General features: G+C 38.9%; 1 protein-coding gene across 3 annotated transcripts in view; it reads right to left on the reverse strand.

The window, feature by feature from the left end:
• The window catches only part of col18a1a (collagen type XVIII alpha 1 chain a), a 65,540-nt gene that overhangs the window by 16,121 nt on the left and 31,449 nt on the right, over window positions 1-17,970 (reverse strand). Inside the window, exons 1-4 of one of the 3 annotated variants that reach the window (XM_079464359.1) lie at window positions 13,512-13,826; window positions 4,435-4,976; window positions 3,092-3,175; window positions 1,602-1,652 (exon numbers count right to left, since the gene is read on the reverse strand). In XM_079464359.1, the coding sequence (XP_079320485.1) occupies window positions 1,602-1,652; window positions 3,092-3,175; window positions 4,435-4,976; window positions 13,512-13,725 (891 nt within the window). In that variant the 5' untranslated portion in view covers window positions 13,726-13,826. Of the gene's footprint in view, window positions 1-1,601; window positions 1,653-3,091; window positions 3,176-4,434; window positions 4,977-12,734; window positions 13,827-17,970 lie in introns of those variants that run through there. The other 2 variants (XM_079464358.1, XM_079464360.1) reach the window with 2 other exon arrangements.

A 17,970-nucleotide genomic window follows, 5' to 3' on the forward strand; every position in this document is an offset into this window, starting at 1 on the left:
ATATTAACAATAACAAGTTTGCATCAAATTAGTTAACTCATATTTTTAAGTTGAATTTTAAGGCAACCAGGAAACTTATTTTTTAAAGTTGAACCAAAAAAAATGAAATATTTTTATAGTGAAATGCATATAAACGGTTGAACCAACAAAAAAAACGAAATATATTCACAGCTAAAGACATATAGACTGTTTCAAAGCAACAACCGAAACACACGTTACTGTACATGTGCACTTTTGTGGACCAAACTTAACTTCCGGTACACATCCGCAAAGAGTTGAGTCCCTGTATATTGTTTCTGATAATAAGCAAAACAAATAAAAAAGTAAATTATTTGGCTAGCAATATAGAACTAAGTCCACCCAGTATTATTTAAGGGTTACCAGTAGAAAAAACATTACTTGGCTAAACTTAAATGCGGCAAAGTAACATGACTCATTCAACAAATTGTGTATTTAATAAAATTATTATACAATGAAATATTAATATTAATTAATATTAATATAAATATAAATAAAATATGAAGTTATATTATTACCCACTAGCCAAACCAATCGACAAACACAGACCGGAGGTCAACTTCGGGCCAGGCACGTACATCAGATGAAACTCTGGTCACGGACCAGATGACCAACCATACACGCATTCATTTTTCTTTCTCAACCTTGATTCGTGTTATCCACTCCATCACAAGACTTTCCAAACACCACTGATATAATAATCTCAATTCGATTACACACAGAAGCCTACACATGAGGCAATCATCCAATACAGTTAGGAAAGATTCATGCCCACCAGGTGCCCTCGCCTCAGATGCCTTTAAAAACATTCATGCACAGTTGGATTGACTGCGAATTTGGATGGAAAATATCCCCGGGGAACGTGGCGTTCGTCAAAAGACGAACGAAAGATCGTTTTGGAAAATGTCAGTCTGTCACAACTTGTTGGAACACATTGCAAATAAAATGTAAAATTACCAGGTAAAAGAAATGAAATGACATCTCTGTATTGCATGTCACATGTTTAAATAAATATAACAAAAACGTAGAAAAATGAAAAAACAACATTAAAAGCAGAGAACTACATTTAAAATCTAGAACTGAAAAGTGACCTAAATATAACTTACTTGAGTATGGATAAATACACCAGTCAAATAAAAAAGCTGTCTCTTTATAGAGGATCCCTGAGTGCATACTTCAGCACCACCTGGTTTCTTCTCATTGTAATTAGCTCTGGCATGCTCAGACACAAGCCCTGCATATCAGGAGCAAGGGTTCATTTCAATTTTCACATGGCCTTTTTCTGGATGTAACACAAGGCATGGGAAGACGGCCTTTAACATCTGGGATTGGTCTGGAGATCCGGTGTACATCCGGGACTTTCCACCCAAAGATGAGTAAGTGTACAGCAACACACACCCCGAAACTCACAGACTGCTGTTTTTATGTCAAATAACCCATAACCTCCGGATCGCATCATTAGATGTTGTTTTAAGCGGGGAGGTTAAATGGACTGCAGGAGTGAAGTGTACTAGAGAGAGTTCAAGCTCACATCATAATCAAAAGAAATGCTTGGAATATTTCTGTAAAAATGAGCTTCACACCTGGACTGCTGGTTCGCTTTCTCCATAGCCACTCGGTCCGTCACCTGATGTCTGTAGATTAGAAGGGAGATGAGGGAAAAAAATGCATGAATTCCTTTTGATTGTAAACAATCTACGTAACAATGTTATCTAGATAGCTGGGGGGCATGTGTCGATCATGGTTCATATCGATGGGTTGATCCTGTTAAAAACCTAACTGGAGGCAACAGATTCTTTTCTAGAAATGAATGGAAGTAAATTCCAATGGAGAGAGTGATAACTATCAGTCCATCACTTATGAAACACAACACGTGTTAGGCTGGAGCTATAAATCTCAGATTATCTATGTTTGTTATATGAACAAAAGCAAAACACGGGGTAAGTAGATGATGTGACATTTTTTGGTTGAAGTAATAAAATATACGTAAGAAAAATATAAAAATGATTACATATGTACATATAAATAGGATTTAAATTACATAAAAATATGAATATATACATGCAGATATTTCCTAAATATATACGTGTATGTGTTTATAATTACAAAATTAATATATTATGAAAACACAAATCTTTATTCTGGTTGAGATTAATCGTGAAAGAATCTAAAACAAATCACAAAATATGGAGGTTTCAAAAGGACAGCAGGGATTTGAAAATATACATTTAGTGAAACCCAAAACACAAGAAAGTGTTTCTGAACTAGGGTGACTCAGGATGACTTAAAATACTTGAAATAAGACAAAACAACTATTAAAATAAGATAAAACAACTAAAAGGGAAAATATCTATTATAATTTGCACAGTTATGCTAAAGTCTAGAATATGTGACCCAGTCTTACTAAAAGTCATACATGATTTTATGGTTTTCTAGATAAAATGTAGATTTTCTGAAAATGTAACCTCAATGAATCATAATGATTTTAATGACTGAAATCATACTTCTGAGATAAAGTGTTTGTTATCTCAGAACTAGATGGAGACTTACAGACACGGTCACAGAATGTATTGTGTACAATTTGGGGAATATTGTTGTGGACAGTCTGGGGGGCTTAAATACAGAAAGGTGGAGATTCAGTGTTCGGTTTCCTTAAACACATCAGATAAGTTACCTATAAGAGAATCTAAATCCAAACTTTAAAATTAGCTTATTCTCTCATTTATAAACGACACAATAACCCCTAAACAATTGCACTCACTTTCCAGTAACCTTTAAAAGAAGCCTTCTTAAAAATAAGTAAATTATTAAAAGACGGCATTTTGTGTCAGCACTTCTCAATGCACTGCATTAGCCATTCTTTGAATTCAATCACCCATTTTACAGAACATCTTAAGAAACGTGTGGAGCTAACAGCCTCCATCTTATTTAAGAAAACCAGCTGCAATGTGAAACATTTATGTTGCAGCTTCTCTAATCATAATTATCCGAGATCCAAAGCGACTCTGCCGAGATGCAAAGTCTTGCAGCGACACAATGAGACGTGATTATTTTACTCAGATTAAAGTCTTACCGCATCAGAGTCATCCTCATCTTCCTCGCAGTGACGCTCAGCTGCCCCAGGGTCTTTCAACACCCTCAGATCACCGATTACACCCTAGAACACACGCACAGGTTGGTAAGCTTGTTTTGATGGGCATGACGGGTGTAGTGACAGAGTCCATGCTGTGGGGCAACTAAACATTAAAACAAATTTCAGGTTTTTTCACTGCCTCGGCAGTCGACTTGTGTATGATCTCTCACTTTTAAACAAACGGCTATCTGTCTCTTGTGGGATTTCCCTTGTACAGATTCCGGCATAACTGCGACTCCGGTGGTGATAGCATTCAGTTTGTTATCTGCCTTGTTCTACCTTGAATGACTGGCGCACAAAGACAGTGTTTCTTTAATGTCTCATTAAGGGGGTAATTTACCAAGACAAATTACCCCCCGTTATTTCTCACAGGCTGTCTGCGTCATTTTAGCCTAATTCACTAAAGCACTGGGGTTTCACTTCAGTTTAGATCTTTGTAACACTTTTAAAACAACTTTCACAGAGAATGGAAAGCGTGTTCGACCACGCATCTGGATGCACCGCGTGTCTGGATTTACAACACTTCTCCATCGTTTGATTATCACAGCGAATAGTCATTAAAATCCCATTCGCCACCTGCTCTCATGGGTGGTACTATAATAGTCTGGAAATTGAAAATAGCACCTGGTTTAACTAAATTACAGCTGCAACGTCTGTCTCTTACTGGTAACGTCTGTCATGACTTTCCCTCTTTTGTCTCAATGCATGCTCAAAGGTTCAGGAGCAGAATGCAGTGAAGGAAGCTTTATAATGTCTTAATTGCCCTTTTGTGTCCCAGCGTGACCTGAACCGAGACCTTCCCACATTCCAAACACACAGAAAGAATTTCTGAAATGAAAGAATTTCTGTAATGAGATAATTTCTATCCTTTTAACTACCAATATTACCAATAATAAAATCTCTCTCTCTCAATATCATTTGAAAGTCCTCATGTCTGTGCTTCAGGTCTCATGTGACTGGTTTTGGGGTGAAGAACAGGGCAAAAGTGTGCTGGTTCTTGCTAAACTGAGATCAAACTGTGGGGCAAGTGGGTGGACTTTGCCACACAAGACTAATAGAAACAAACTGCTCCCCTGCGATCCCAGACAGCAATTACCTACTCTGCTTCAACAAAAAAAGATTGACTGAATGACCACACAATGCATGTTGTGCAAATTAGGGAAATTTGGGCAATCATATCATGCAAGAGTCAGTCAACTTTCACTGGCTGCAAAACCCACTGTGTGGCCTGACCTAGCCTTGACTGGTCCTGTTTTCATGGACTAAAAGGGAGTCGCACATACCAGGAATTTATCACGGTCTGATCCACTGGCGTGACCAACAAACACTCCGGCCCCAGCGTCCAGGTCCATATCGTCTGGGGAACGCTCAAAGTTGACGACTTGTGGGTCAGAGTCACACTTGAAGTACAGGGACACCTGCTCATTGAAAACACTGATGGAAAACCGCGTCCAGGTGTTCTGCATGGAGGATACGGAGAACCTGGCCGCCTCGAATGAGCTTTGCGAATCCGGCTCGGTGTAGTAGAAGATGATGTCCTGCTTGCCGTTCTGAACCCCCGACAGCTTCACACCCACATACATGAAGTTCTGAGAGGGGTCAGTAATGGAGAAGATGACACCTGGCTTGGTGGATGTGGGTTTTATGTTGAAGATGAGCGAGAAGTCACGGTAAAAAGGGTTGGGCAGGTGGGCGGCAGCCGAATGGCCCACGTTGGAGCTCGGCCCGAACACGTAGCCGGGGCTGTTATCGGGGCCGTAGGTTTCAGTGACGCCATCTGGTGGAGGATCACCGATTAACTGCAACAGAGATACTCCACTTTCTTCTGTAAAAATAGGAGAGAATGAAATAAGAGTTTGAGACTGTAGCAAAACCTTGAAAGGTTTGGGCAGCAAGCTGGGACTAGGTTAGAAAGCACTTTATTAATGTGATTACACACAACATCTACAGACAGCAGCTGTGGTGGGAACCAGGCGGTGAGCTTTGGCTTAAAAATGTGAAGCACCTGTGTATTATTTTAAGCAATTAAATTGAATCTTCCGTTCTGAAGGTAATTTCCGCTCAGGGATACTTGGTAGGGATGTGTTTGGATTTCATTACAATGCACATCCATTGGCCAGTAAATTATTTTAATAGAAAGCGAGTTTGTGTTTTATTGTTCCCAGAGGAATTCTCTTAGATCAATAAACAGAATTACATTTACTACATTCCTCGCTTTACACTATGTGAACACTCTGAAATAACCTTCAGAAATTAGACCCATGAGAGGAAAGTAGTTAATACTCAAGGTTGCCAGATTTTTGTAACAGAACCAGCCCAAAGGCCAATCTAAACTACAATTGCATTTACGCATTTTGCAGACACTTTTATCCAAAGCGACTTGCATTGTATTATACGATACATTTGTTTCTGAGTATGTGCAATCCCTGGGATCGAACCCATGACTTTGGTTTTTGCTAGCGCATAGCTCTAACCACTAAACTATAGGAAAGCTTATAAACTAGCCCAACGACCCCAAACCCCCCAAAACTCAAGATACGAAGGGGTGGATACCTTAGCTCCACCTCTTTTCTTTTATATCCTTTGATTTGGTCCTAGTCAAGTCAAGTCAAGTCAAGTCAGCTTTATTTATATAGCGCTTTTTACAATTTTCATTGTTACAAAGCAGCTGTACAAGAAAAAATGACTATAAGTAAAACATAAAAGGTTATGGAATTCAAAACACAGGTCAAATATCAGACACACAATAAATTCCTATATGCAGTGTTAATTAAATAAGACTACCAAATTCTAGCAGCCCCCCCGGCCAGGCAAAACAGTGCAAAACAGTATGCAAACGGTGGCGAGGAACCCAAAACTCCATTGGAGGAGAAAAAAAACCTCGGAGGGAAACCAGGCCTAACCAGGGGATTCCAGTTCCCCTCTGGCAAAAACTGCAGCCTCTGCACAAGCTCAACAGTGCTTGCACAACAAGGCGAAAATAAATAAAAAAATTAGATTTAAAATTATCATTAATAATCTAATAGTGGCTGAAGTTTTGTAGGGACGTCACTTCCTTCGTCCAGCATTTGTCAGGTCTAGGAATGGATTGCGCCCTGCCCGCTCCGCTCTTGTAACCTTGGAACAAAGAGACAAGACTGGCTGAGAGTAGAGTACTGTTCTGCACTCTTTGATGCAACAAATGCATCAGTTGTTATTGGAAGTGTCCCTGGTTCCGGTTGATCTAACTAGTGCAGCCTAGATCTTTGAAATACATATATTATGATAATCTAGTGTATGCAAGATTAAAAAGATGCGTCTTTAGTCTAGATTTAAACTGACAGAGTGTGTCCGCCTCCCGGACATTGCAGGGAAGACTGTTCCAAAGTTTAGGCGCTAGATAGGAAAAGGATCTGCCGCCTGCACTTGATTTTGAAATTCTAGGTATTACCAACTGACCTGACGCCTGAGAGCGTAGTGCACGTGATGGACTATAATACGTAAGAAGTTCTCTCAAGTAGTGAGGAGCTAAACCATGCAAGGCTTTATAGGTAATAAGCAAGATTTTAAAATTTATGCGATGCTTTATAGGTAACCAGTGCAAGGTTGACAGAACCGGGCTAATATGCTCATACTTTTTTGTACGTGTAAGAACTCGAGCTGCCGCATTTTGGACCAGTTGGAGTTTTTGTAATAGGCCTGCAGGGCAACCACCTAATAGTGCATTACAGTAATCTAGTCTTGATGTCATAAAGGCATGTATAAGCTTCTCCGCATCTGATGATTGCATCTGAACATATTACTAATCAATAATTCTTCCATGAACAATAACCTTAACCCTATAGTTGTGTTGACCAATCAGAAGCCTGGAATCTGACATTAAACAAAGGAGATAGCGCCACGCATTCCAACGTCAAAGGCCAAATCTCCAGTTTCACCGTACACGACAACACTGAAACCGGTGTTTCTAAGAATCTGCGATATTGAGCATACCCGCATTCGTGCGGACAGGGCCTGAGTATGTGCAATCCCTGGGATCGAACCCATGACCTTGGCATTGCTAGTGCCGTGCTCCAACCATTGATCTACAGGCTATGAAAGCAATTTTCCAAATGAAATTGTAGAAAATGTAGCTCAACGTGTGTGTAACATTTAAAGTAAAGCTGTATTATTTCAGATTAGAAGCACTTCATTGAAATCACAACATAAATCACACACACTGACTTGCTGGATGAGATCATGAGTTTGTCTTTAAGATCAATAGACGGAAAGCTTTAACCTCATGCCAATGTCACTCATCGCAGACTTTTATCGGTTGCTGGCAATATTTAGCTGGTGGAGATAATTCAGACATGGAAACATCACAGGCCCCATGTACTGACATGTCAAGAGAAGAGAAAGGTGTGAGATTACAGCTGGACGCCATTCCTGCCACACGCACACATAAATCGTCTTGTGTTTCTTCATGTACAATTAGAGAAAATAAAAAAGTATAAAAGTATAATAAAAAAAAGGGAAACTCACCCAAAATATGTCTATTTACAGTATGTGAAATAACCCAAAACAAACAAACAAACATTAAATACAAAAAAATACCTTCAAAGAAATATTACAAGGACAGGTTACCATTTATTCCTTGAGTTGTTCCATATCTTATGTATAATTGTCTTCACATATAAAGCTTGGACCCAATAAGTTCTTGGCCACCGTTGACTACCATAGTAGGAAAATGACAGTGGTACTGAAAAGTGCCCCAGAACTGTTTACTTTCCTACATTCTTAAAAATAACTTATTTTCTTTTGAACAGAACAAAGAAATGTATAAAGCATTGTTTTACTACGGTAGTCAATGTCCAAGAACTGTTTGGTTACAGGCATTCTTCAAAATATTTTCCCTTCAAACAAAGACATTTATACAGATTTGTAACAACTCGAGGGTGAGCAAATGATGACCATTTTTATTTTTGGGTCAACTGTCCCTTTAAGAAAGATCCTTGAGTTGCTTTCATGCCTGAAAAGAAATGTTTTGAACCCTGACTCGCCTTTTTACACGACCTGATAAAAACCTTGACTCATCAGCGCATGGTCTTATTTCTCAAACAAGGATCAAAGTTTTTCAGGGACTTTACACATTCATTATTAGTTTCTTCAGATGGTGCTTTTGTTATGAGTCGAAATGAAATCCCTACAGTCGCTGGTGCACATGAAAGGATTCGAAAAGAAAACAAGCACCTTACACATGGCTTTAGTGTGACGTGCAGTTCTGGCGGATAATTTCTAGTTTGGGTACGTGTTGTTTGGGGAGGTTTAGGCAGACACGGTAGAATTTCACTATTGAAAGAGTAAAGCACGTCTTCAGATCATGACAGGATAATGACAAGCTTAGGAGAGGAGGAGAGTTTGCATTCCTGCACATGTTCAGGTGCTGCTGTGTAAACGCTGGACATGCTAAACCAGAGACCTGAAGTTCTCAAGGACGTGTCGGGCTCATGAAAATCACTTTGGGGAAGACAAAATCCTTGCCTGTGACTTTTCTGACAGCAAGCAATAAATTCTAATGACAGAATCCATATGCGCACAGAGACAGGATGAGAATTGAAGAGGTCCCCGAGGCATTGTGTGTCTGCTCTCGTATATGACCACAATAACCCGCATATTTGACACTGATGACATCATGAAAACACGCAAAAGTTAGCTTTTTCCATGTTTCCATTTTGATAACACCATTAACCAAATTTAACTTCACCAGGTGACGCCAGCATCCCATTGCATAATCTACAATATCCAAACACCCTTTGTTAGGTTAACTCGCATCCATCCACACATCCAACAACATAAAAAGTGCAGATATTGTTTAAAAATATGATGATTCAATACAATGGACAGTTGGACACAATGTAGAAAAGCCATGCAAAGCTATTTTAAACAAAGACTGTTTGTTGTCGTACGACTGAACTTTCCATGTCACATGCTACTTATGACCTGTGGCATCTGCATGTTCACCAAACAAACCAACCTTGACGTTAACGTGGTCAATGTTTTACAAACCCGCTTTAATCTGTCAAATACCCAGCATTATAGGGTTAAAAATTAGCACTTTAATTAGAAAGTGTCTTTACATATAGAAAGTTTACTCATGTTGCTGACATGGGTTCTCTGAAAACTGTTACAATAAAGACAGATGTTCAGAAAACATCTAATTCGGACGGCCTCAAATACTGTAAAATATTAAATAAGTTAACCAATTGAACACTTTATAGGAAAACAAAGTTACAAATGGCTTATTTGAGTTGTCTGACAACATTAAGCTTCCTGACTAAATGTTTTTTACATCAAAAAATGACTTCAAAGAGCCGTAAAACTGTGAACAGAACTGGCAACGAGGCTGGGAAGACAATCTGAACCTTCTTATTTTTACTAACATGCCCATATACACTGATTTCCCCAAACTTGGCACAAGCATGTGTCCTTGTTCTATAAGTCCAAGCATGAAGTCAGATTAGTTAGCACAAGACGTTTGGCATTTTAATCTGCAGCCGGCCCAGAATGCAACTTCTAGCACTCCAAACAAGATGGGCGCTACTGTAAGGGCCTCTTACGGGGCGATGCCATTAATCCTGGCAGAAAAGTAAAATGTCATTTGAATCTTGCCATTCAAAACAAGGGCGCAAAAGTGGTGTATATGAGTAAGTCTATATGTAGCAAACTTCGGCGTTCAAAGCATGACCTCACTATACCAAATATGCCTGCATTAAAGATTTACTGACGTTTTTGGGACACGAGAGATCTCTCAAAGTCTGGTATGGTACACTTTCACTCTGGCCAATACAATACAGGCCAGGATATTCCTGCAATATACAGCAAGTTCACTTTGGAGACACCTTAAGAACGTCTGCTAAAATCCTTAACACAGCTCTTCGACATTTTCTCTATGCTGGTTGAGTCATCTTAATATACTGTTCTGCGAGAATCGCCCTCTCAGTTGATTCATTACAGAATGAATTGAGCACACTGTCTATTGCCAGTCGGGGGGCCGTTGTTGAGAAAAGGTCCTCGAAGGGCCCTTGACCCGGTGGGAAATGTAGCACAATCAGCTCCAAAGAGGCATTTTTGAATCAAACAGATCCATCTAGAATGGGAAACTATTTGTAGGAAAGTTAAAAACACAAAACATGAATTTTAATGTGTAATGTAAACGACACACGACGATAGGCTAATTAACCACAAAACCAATCAATTGTGGTAAATGAAAGACCAGACAGCCTGTTACATATTAGCATATTAGCTCCGTCTTAACACATGGCTAGACATTGACAAAACGTACGGTTTACCGCTCTTGACAAAAGCACATTCATCCACTTTTGCTTTCCAACACAACTAACACACATGAAACTCACTCTTTAAGTCCTATTAAAACAAATGTCAAATAGCTCCAATGTAGCTAAAGGAACATAAATGCAACATGTGCTATCATAGAGAACCTTGAAGGGAGCTTTATAGACGAGACATGCTGTTTGCATTATAAAGAACTTAAATTTTGTGGTTTAAATTTGTGGTTTGATGGTGGCGCCCACCATGAATGTATGCCTTGGCTCAAACTACAAACTGGATTTAATTTAATCTAGATATAAAATGTCACTATCTAAAGCTATAGTGTAATAAAACTTCCAATATTAAAAAAGTTTCTCCAACCTAACTTTAAAAGAGAGCTATAAATAAGTGATTCATGGGATTGATTTCAACAGTGCACTTAACATGAAACGTTACTGCGTTCTTTAAAAATAAGCTCAACCTATGAAGTAAGGCTGGGTTTGTCCAAACAACGGAAGGTAGAATACAGCATTTGGAAAGCTACGATTTATTTAAACACTAATGCTAAAATGTCTTTATACAAATGTACACGCAATCATTTTTCCAATTGTACAAAAGCATCAATGATTCACAGCATTAAATCACAGCACCCTAACATCACAGCAAATGCACTTCATTGTAAATGAAAGCAAGGAGCGTCATGTTTGAGCTCCTAAACCATATATCTTCTTTTATCTTCGAAAATCTGCTTAACCTTTTCATCACGGTTGCCTTTGCTTACCTTGTATACGTTCATTGTAGCCGAGTTCATCATTGTGTCTAGATGTTTATCATAAAACCACAGAAGTACCAACAGCATACACTCAAGATTTACTTCGCAGAGGATTGTCATCATAAATTTAGCCAGAACATATGGACTTGCAATTCTGCTTTGGGTTGCTGCTGCCAAACGTGTAACCTGAAAGCAACATTTACCGTGTCTCAGCACAAAGAGGTACTTATTTCAAGACGGATGGTTCTGTCCTCCAGCCATTGAGAAAACCAAAATTTATCAGTACAACAGTCAAGAGCAAAACTGGGTCAACATTGAGAGACTATCATGAGAGCGGCATCAAAAGATCAAAATGTGTGCCTCCTAACCGCAATTTCCAATAAAGACTTCATGTTTCAATGAAATGCTGTTAGTTCCAAGCGAAGTATATCATACATCGTCTTTATTTTATGAAATTTATTTTATGTTGCTTGCGGCATCCAAGTTTTTCCACTGCTTTAACATGCAGGCATGGGTAAGAGAATGACATATATCCGGCACAGCCTGCATACTGCTGATTAACAATTTAAACACAGACTGCATTCTTGGATAAGAAATAGTACACACTAGTGAAATTCTCTGTATTTATCTATACTTGACAAACGGCAGCTCTCAGATGCCCCCCACGAATGTTGGAAAAGAAAAATGCGTTTTTTATGCCAAATCTCTCCCTGATTGAATATCTTAAGTTTACGATGTCTAACCAGATCCATAAGACATGTTTTTGTTTTTTTAATGGCTAATGCAAATCCCTTACCAAAAAACAATTCTATTAAATATAAAGAAAGAAAGATCCATGTGTAAAGTTTCTATTATGTCATTTTAAAATTGTACATTCTCAGCATATAGCCTATACTGCTCAAAATGGTGAAACAGTTTTAGGCATGGAACGGAAAAATCCTAAAAGCTAACGATTTCCTGATTTTTCCATAAAGGTGGGAACCTTGGATTGAGGGTCACGTGTACACCAACATAAACATGCAAAGAACTGATTTAGCAGCACCATGCAGTCATGCTGTGCTTCCATGCAGCTCAGACAACCATGCAAAGTGATTGTGTTAAAGAGACTTTACTCAAAAATAAAAACTCTGACATCGTTCATTCACCCCCATGTAGAGTAGTTCAAATCCTGACTATTTTTTCTTTGGAACATAAAAAGATATTAAGAAATTCTCAGTAGTTTTGTGTCCATAAAGTCAATGATTGGCAACATGCCAATGTTGTTTGGTTACCAACATTCTTCAAAATATCTTCTTTTGTGCTCTGCAGGTTACTACAGGTTTGAATTGACATGGGGGCGAGTAAATGATTAACAAAATGTATTTAAATTCCCATTTTAAACACTTCCCATTAAAGACCACACAACACTTACAGACAAACAAAAGCCCCTTGGGACTGGTGACCATTGACTAACAAACAGGTGATACTGGTTGAAAATGCATCTCTCTTTCTCCAAGAGATGGCATTTTAACCGGTTATTACCTTTCTGGTTACTAACTGACAAGCATTGATACCCATCATGCTTCTCTTCAGGTAGAGAATGGCACTCCACGGGGAGGCGGCCCTCTTCCAGCAACGTCCAGCAGCTGTCTCGCAAGACTTCGCAGAAACTGCGACAGGGCAGCGGGGGCGGAAGTCCAGGCGGGACGCACCGTGGCGTCAACAGCAGGCAGAAAAACCATTCCAAGCTATGATGGCAGCTTGACCGTAAAAGCCACGCCCATTCGGTCAAGACCCCCTGCACTTCCTCCACGCTGCTATGGTTTAGAAAATTCGGCACCGCAAAACTTTTTGTTCCCATTCTGGTGCAGAATGGCAATTTGGAATCGACCGGCAAGCAGCGTGGGGTTAGGGAGTGGTCACTTTCATTGGTTAGTAAATTATCTGAGACAGAGTATTCAAGAGAATACTGAGTTGTGTTATTATTAACATACTCCCTGAAATAATCACCAAATAAATTACGGCTCATGTTCTTCAAAGAAACACTTTCATTAAATCGGTTGTCAATGAAGCTGGTGTTGTGTCCATCCATCAGGTCCACTTGGCTAGAATTACTCTCCAGTTCAACATTTCCTGCATGCACATTAGTACGTTCAACAGCAATGGCCGACAGATAGGTTGATGTAAAAAAGCTCTCCTGGCTTTCAAACCGAGAAGATCCAGATCCACTTAAAGACTCGGACTCAGCTTTGGACCCAGATCCAGAGCCACCCTCCCCAGCAGACCCGTCAAAATGATCTCCATATCCCATATACCTACCTAATTTCTCACCCACTTTGAGGACATCAGTCACAGAAGCACTTGAACCTGCTGTTCTGGCTGCTTCAGTGCTCGGTGGTAATGTAGGCCTTACGGTAGTCACGTAGCCCGGTGTCTTTGCAACCTTCTCATCAGACCAAAACCATCCATGCGATTCCTGAATCCTCAAGCACATCAGCACAACAAGGCATGACCACATCCTGAGCTCAGACATCACGTTCAAAGTTATTCAGTAGAATATTGTAGCTGACATCCCCTCCGCCAGTAATCCAAACCACACACACTGACTCTTTCCTGGCTCACCGCAGAGTCGCCACAATCAGCCCACAAGCCAGGCAGAAAAAGTTTAGAGGAGGAGTAAAACATTTAAAGAGAGCAGGGGGGCGGCTCATTATTGGCCGAGCTCGGGACCTTTCCTCCCCCCTAGCTTCATCTCCTCTTTGTCTTTGTACTGAAAGAGTGTCTGTGATGATAGATATTCTTACCAAAAATGGCTGAGAGGCGTCCTTTTGTATACTTTGGAGCATTTAAATGCCCTCAGTGATGGAATTTAGAGTTTTACAGCCTTTATAGAGGCACAGAGAAATTCCACTGTCTGATCCGCTGTGACATAGAAACAACCCGTGTACATTCCCAAAGCACCTTAACACTGGAGAAAAACCTCTGGAAAGTTAACTTACTTAACCTATGATGTTGGTTCAAGTCAAGAATTGATGCTAGATTTACATTTGCAGAATGGATACTTGCTTGCAAGGACAGGGGAAACCTCAATTCAGTATGAATATAGACGTAGGTAAAAAAATTGAATTTAGTACTCAAATAATACACTTAAATTTATGCATTTGGCAGACGCTTTTATCCAAAGCGACTTTCATTGCATTGCATTATACATTTGTTTCTGACAATGTGCAATCCCCTTGGATCGAACCCATGACCTTGGCTTTGCTAGCACCGTGCTCTAACCACTGAGCCACAGAAAAGCTAAAAAGTTATAAAACAAAGTGATCGCTGTACTATTCAAAGTTCTGAAATGTTCCTTATGATCTTGAAAATCTTTTAATCTGAAGGTTAGTTTTGATGTCTGAAATGATGAATATAATATTTTGTTAAACAGTGAACTTTCATTCAGAAATGTTGTTAAAATTGATGACTTGGAACATATTGAAGAAAAAGGCGCCAATGATTATGATTTCATTCCAATACAATTGTGTTATTCAAAAGAATAAAAAGGAAAAAAATAATATAAATGACATATGTAGATTTAAAAAAATGTGTTGTTCAGCTTTTGAATAGTAACATATATAATGGCAGATTTTCAATCATAACCTTTTTAAAAAATGAAACAAGTTCCCTTAAAAATAAGTCACACACTACAGGCTGGAAAAAAACTACAGAGTCTGAATGAATCCAGCAGGATGAATCATTTGGCAGTGCTACCTCGCAAGCATCCTATGTATTGTCATGTAATAACTCATAAAACATGTGCTACCGAAAAGCCTTTGGGGCTACATGAATAAAAAAAACTGTCAGATTCCACTTTTAAACCTTCTTTATAAACTCAGCCTGTCTTCTAAAAGATGTTTTCTACAATTCAAACAATTATCAAAGCTTTATCTTTTGCATATTGTTCGAACTGTCATATTCCCTATAACAGATATAATAAATAATTTCATAACGACTTAAATCAAGTAGCTCAGTATTTAACCGCAAAAATACTGTACAGCTTGAAACTTCAGCCATCTAAACTTCAGAAGAGCATGCGACCCCATCCAGTCAATAAAATCTTGTTCCTGGTCTCAACCTCATGCTTCGTTTGCACTAACCAACCTCCTGCTATTTGCTTCATGCATGGAACAGTCAGAGATAATCCAGAGCCTGTGCACTTGTTCAGACGGGTACAAACAAGCCTTCAGGATCTGGTGACAGAGATCCTGACATGCTGTTTGACCCGGCTTTATGAGGACTGTCAAAAATAAGTCATGCTGCTGAGAAAAGTGGAAACGCTGACATGCATCAATGGGCATTCTGCTGCTATCTGTATTACTTAAAGTAGCCTTGTCTTGAGTTCCCTGACAGTGGGAAATACCTATCAATAGTAGGGTAACTTTATCATCAGACATGACAAAACCATCGTCTTTACACCTGCCCTTGATAGTGAGGAGAAAGCATGCAAAGTGTCTTCATCACTATCATGTTTGACAGTGACTATACAAGTGACCAGATCCTTAGAGCTCGGAATATAAACCAGACAACATGACATGGCCTTATCCGTTCAAGTTTAACTTCTTCCCAAAGAAGCAAAGCATCAGCTGTGTTCGAGTCATAGACTACATTTGAAATCTATCAAAGAAACTCTTGTCAGACCAACTATATCTCTTTCTCAATGTTTTCCCCACCGGCAAAATTCTAAAATCAAGTCCCAAACAAAATTCCTTGTCTTTTCATGACGCTAAAGAGGCAAAAAGCTCCTTTTAAAGAAATCATAAGACACGATGAGCCAAAAAGAATCGCAATGAAGCACTGAGTTATGTTTATCATCAAAGCTGAAAGAACTCTGGATTTAAGATGCATCGAGGAGGCATAATCATTCCTTAGGGTTTAATGTAAACGGCATAAATACGCTGAAGCGGGGGATTTGCGGTACACTGAAACAGATTCCAGAGTTCTTATAGCTGACATCGAGTCAAAGGACACAATGAGCCATGCAGATACTGTATGTCAGACACCTACAAGCTCTGCCAAACCCTCCGAGGCACAATGGAGAAGTCAAACCCCCACTACGATTCATCAGGAGACACAGTCAAAATGACTTAGACTGTGAGTGAATGAGTGTGGGAATGAGATTAACAAATGCTGAGCAGCACTGCGGTGGATGTTGCTCGAACCTGGGCAGAGAACGCGATGAATCACTGCTGTACGGCGAGCATGGATGTAAAGCAATTGGATTTCAAGTGGACACTGCCGGAGCGGCTCTGCTTAAAAACCTTTTGAATGCCCCCTGCCTCCTACTATACAGTTGGCATAACATAAAGGGAGCGTGGAACAACATAGTTGACTTAACTGTTTAGACAGCAGCTCTATTTGTCTAAATTTTGTCAAAAATACAAATACAAAACGACATAGCACACACACAAACACACTAATGGTTAGAACTGTCAAATTCTGAGAAGATTAATTATTGCAAAATTTGTAAATAATATTGATTTAAAAGTTATTGGAAGGATTATTTGTATGTTAAGAATCAAATATCTCAATATTTTAATATAAATATTAATATTTAAACATAATAATGTTTTTGCTGTTATGAGATCCATGAATGAAGCATCTGATGCTGTACAACCTGGACAATGTTTTTAACTAAACTAAAATGAGAGATAAAATGATAAAATGCACCAATACTAAATTTCTCCACCAGTACAGATTATTCAGAGTGATATCTACCGATTCTGAAGATTAAATGATCATATCTTTACTTTCTAAATGTTATTCATTCATATAATGACAATTATTGAACATCAAACTGGTGATATTTCGTAACATTTTCTACAGAGCACAAATTCATTACATTTTCCTGTCGGCCCTGATCATCGGCTGTTTTTATCGGCCGAAACCAGGTAAAGTGGAAATGTGCTTTTTATCAACCAATTATACATCTGTGCATCTCTAATATAAATGCATACAGCAATATTACAAATAACTAAACTAGACAAATAATAAATGTTAACAAAAAGATCAACTTAAATAACATGGAAAATTAAATATACATTTTTTAAATAATTTTACTAATATATTTTAAAATGAAAAAAATATTCATAAAACAATGAAACTAAACAACCTTAAAATGGCCAGAAAACCGATAAAAGCCGAATGTTCTTAATGACCTACAAGCAAGAAAGAAATACAGTAAAGCTGAACAGACTCCAATATTCACTGCAGGTTAAAGAAAGTGACTTTCTTCGTTCTTTTAAAGTGTCTTTATACAGAAAGCAAAGGTTAATGAACCACAAACACAGTTTTTCCTTTACCCACAAGCACACTGAAACAGGAAACTATGAGAACACATTACCAACACATGCTTCTTGTTAAACTGAGCCAAAACATCACTTATATCACCCAAACAGCTAATAATTCAATAACTGGCTGAAGTCCCACCGTTAGCTAAAACACAAGGGTTAATCTCAGACCACATCACTCAGGTCAAGCACGGGTGGGAGATGTCGTTTACAAGTCTCTATGGTGACTCCCGCGCAGCCGTGAACCTTCCTGGCACGTGTTCAGGGCCAACATGTTCTCTGATTTTTTGGTAAATGAATGTCCTCTCATACGGATTCGATTGAACATAAACGAACATAAAAGATAAAGCGGCTTTAACGTTTTCTCTTACATATTTCAAAAGGTGCTTGTGTTTTGCTTTTTCGGGGAGTCCCCCGATTTGTTCTGACTGAACTGGGATATCCTT

Source organism: Barbatula barbatula (genome assembly GCF_947034865.1).
Source record: "Barbatula barbatula genome assembly, chromosome: 9".
NCBI lineage: Eukaryota > Metazoa > Chordata > Actinopteri > Cypriniformes > Nemacheilidae > Barbatula > Barbatula barbatula.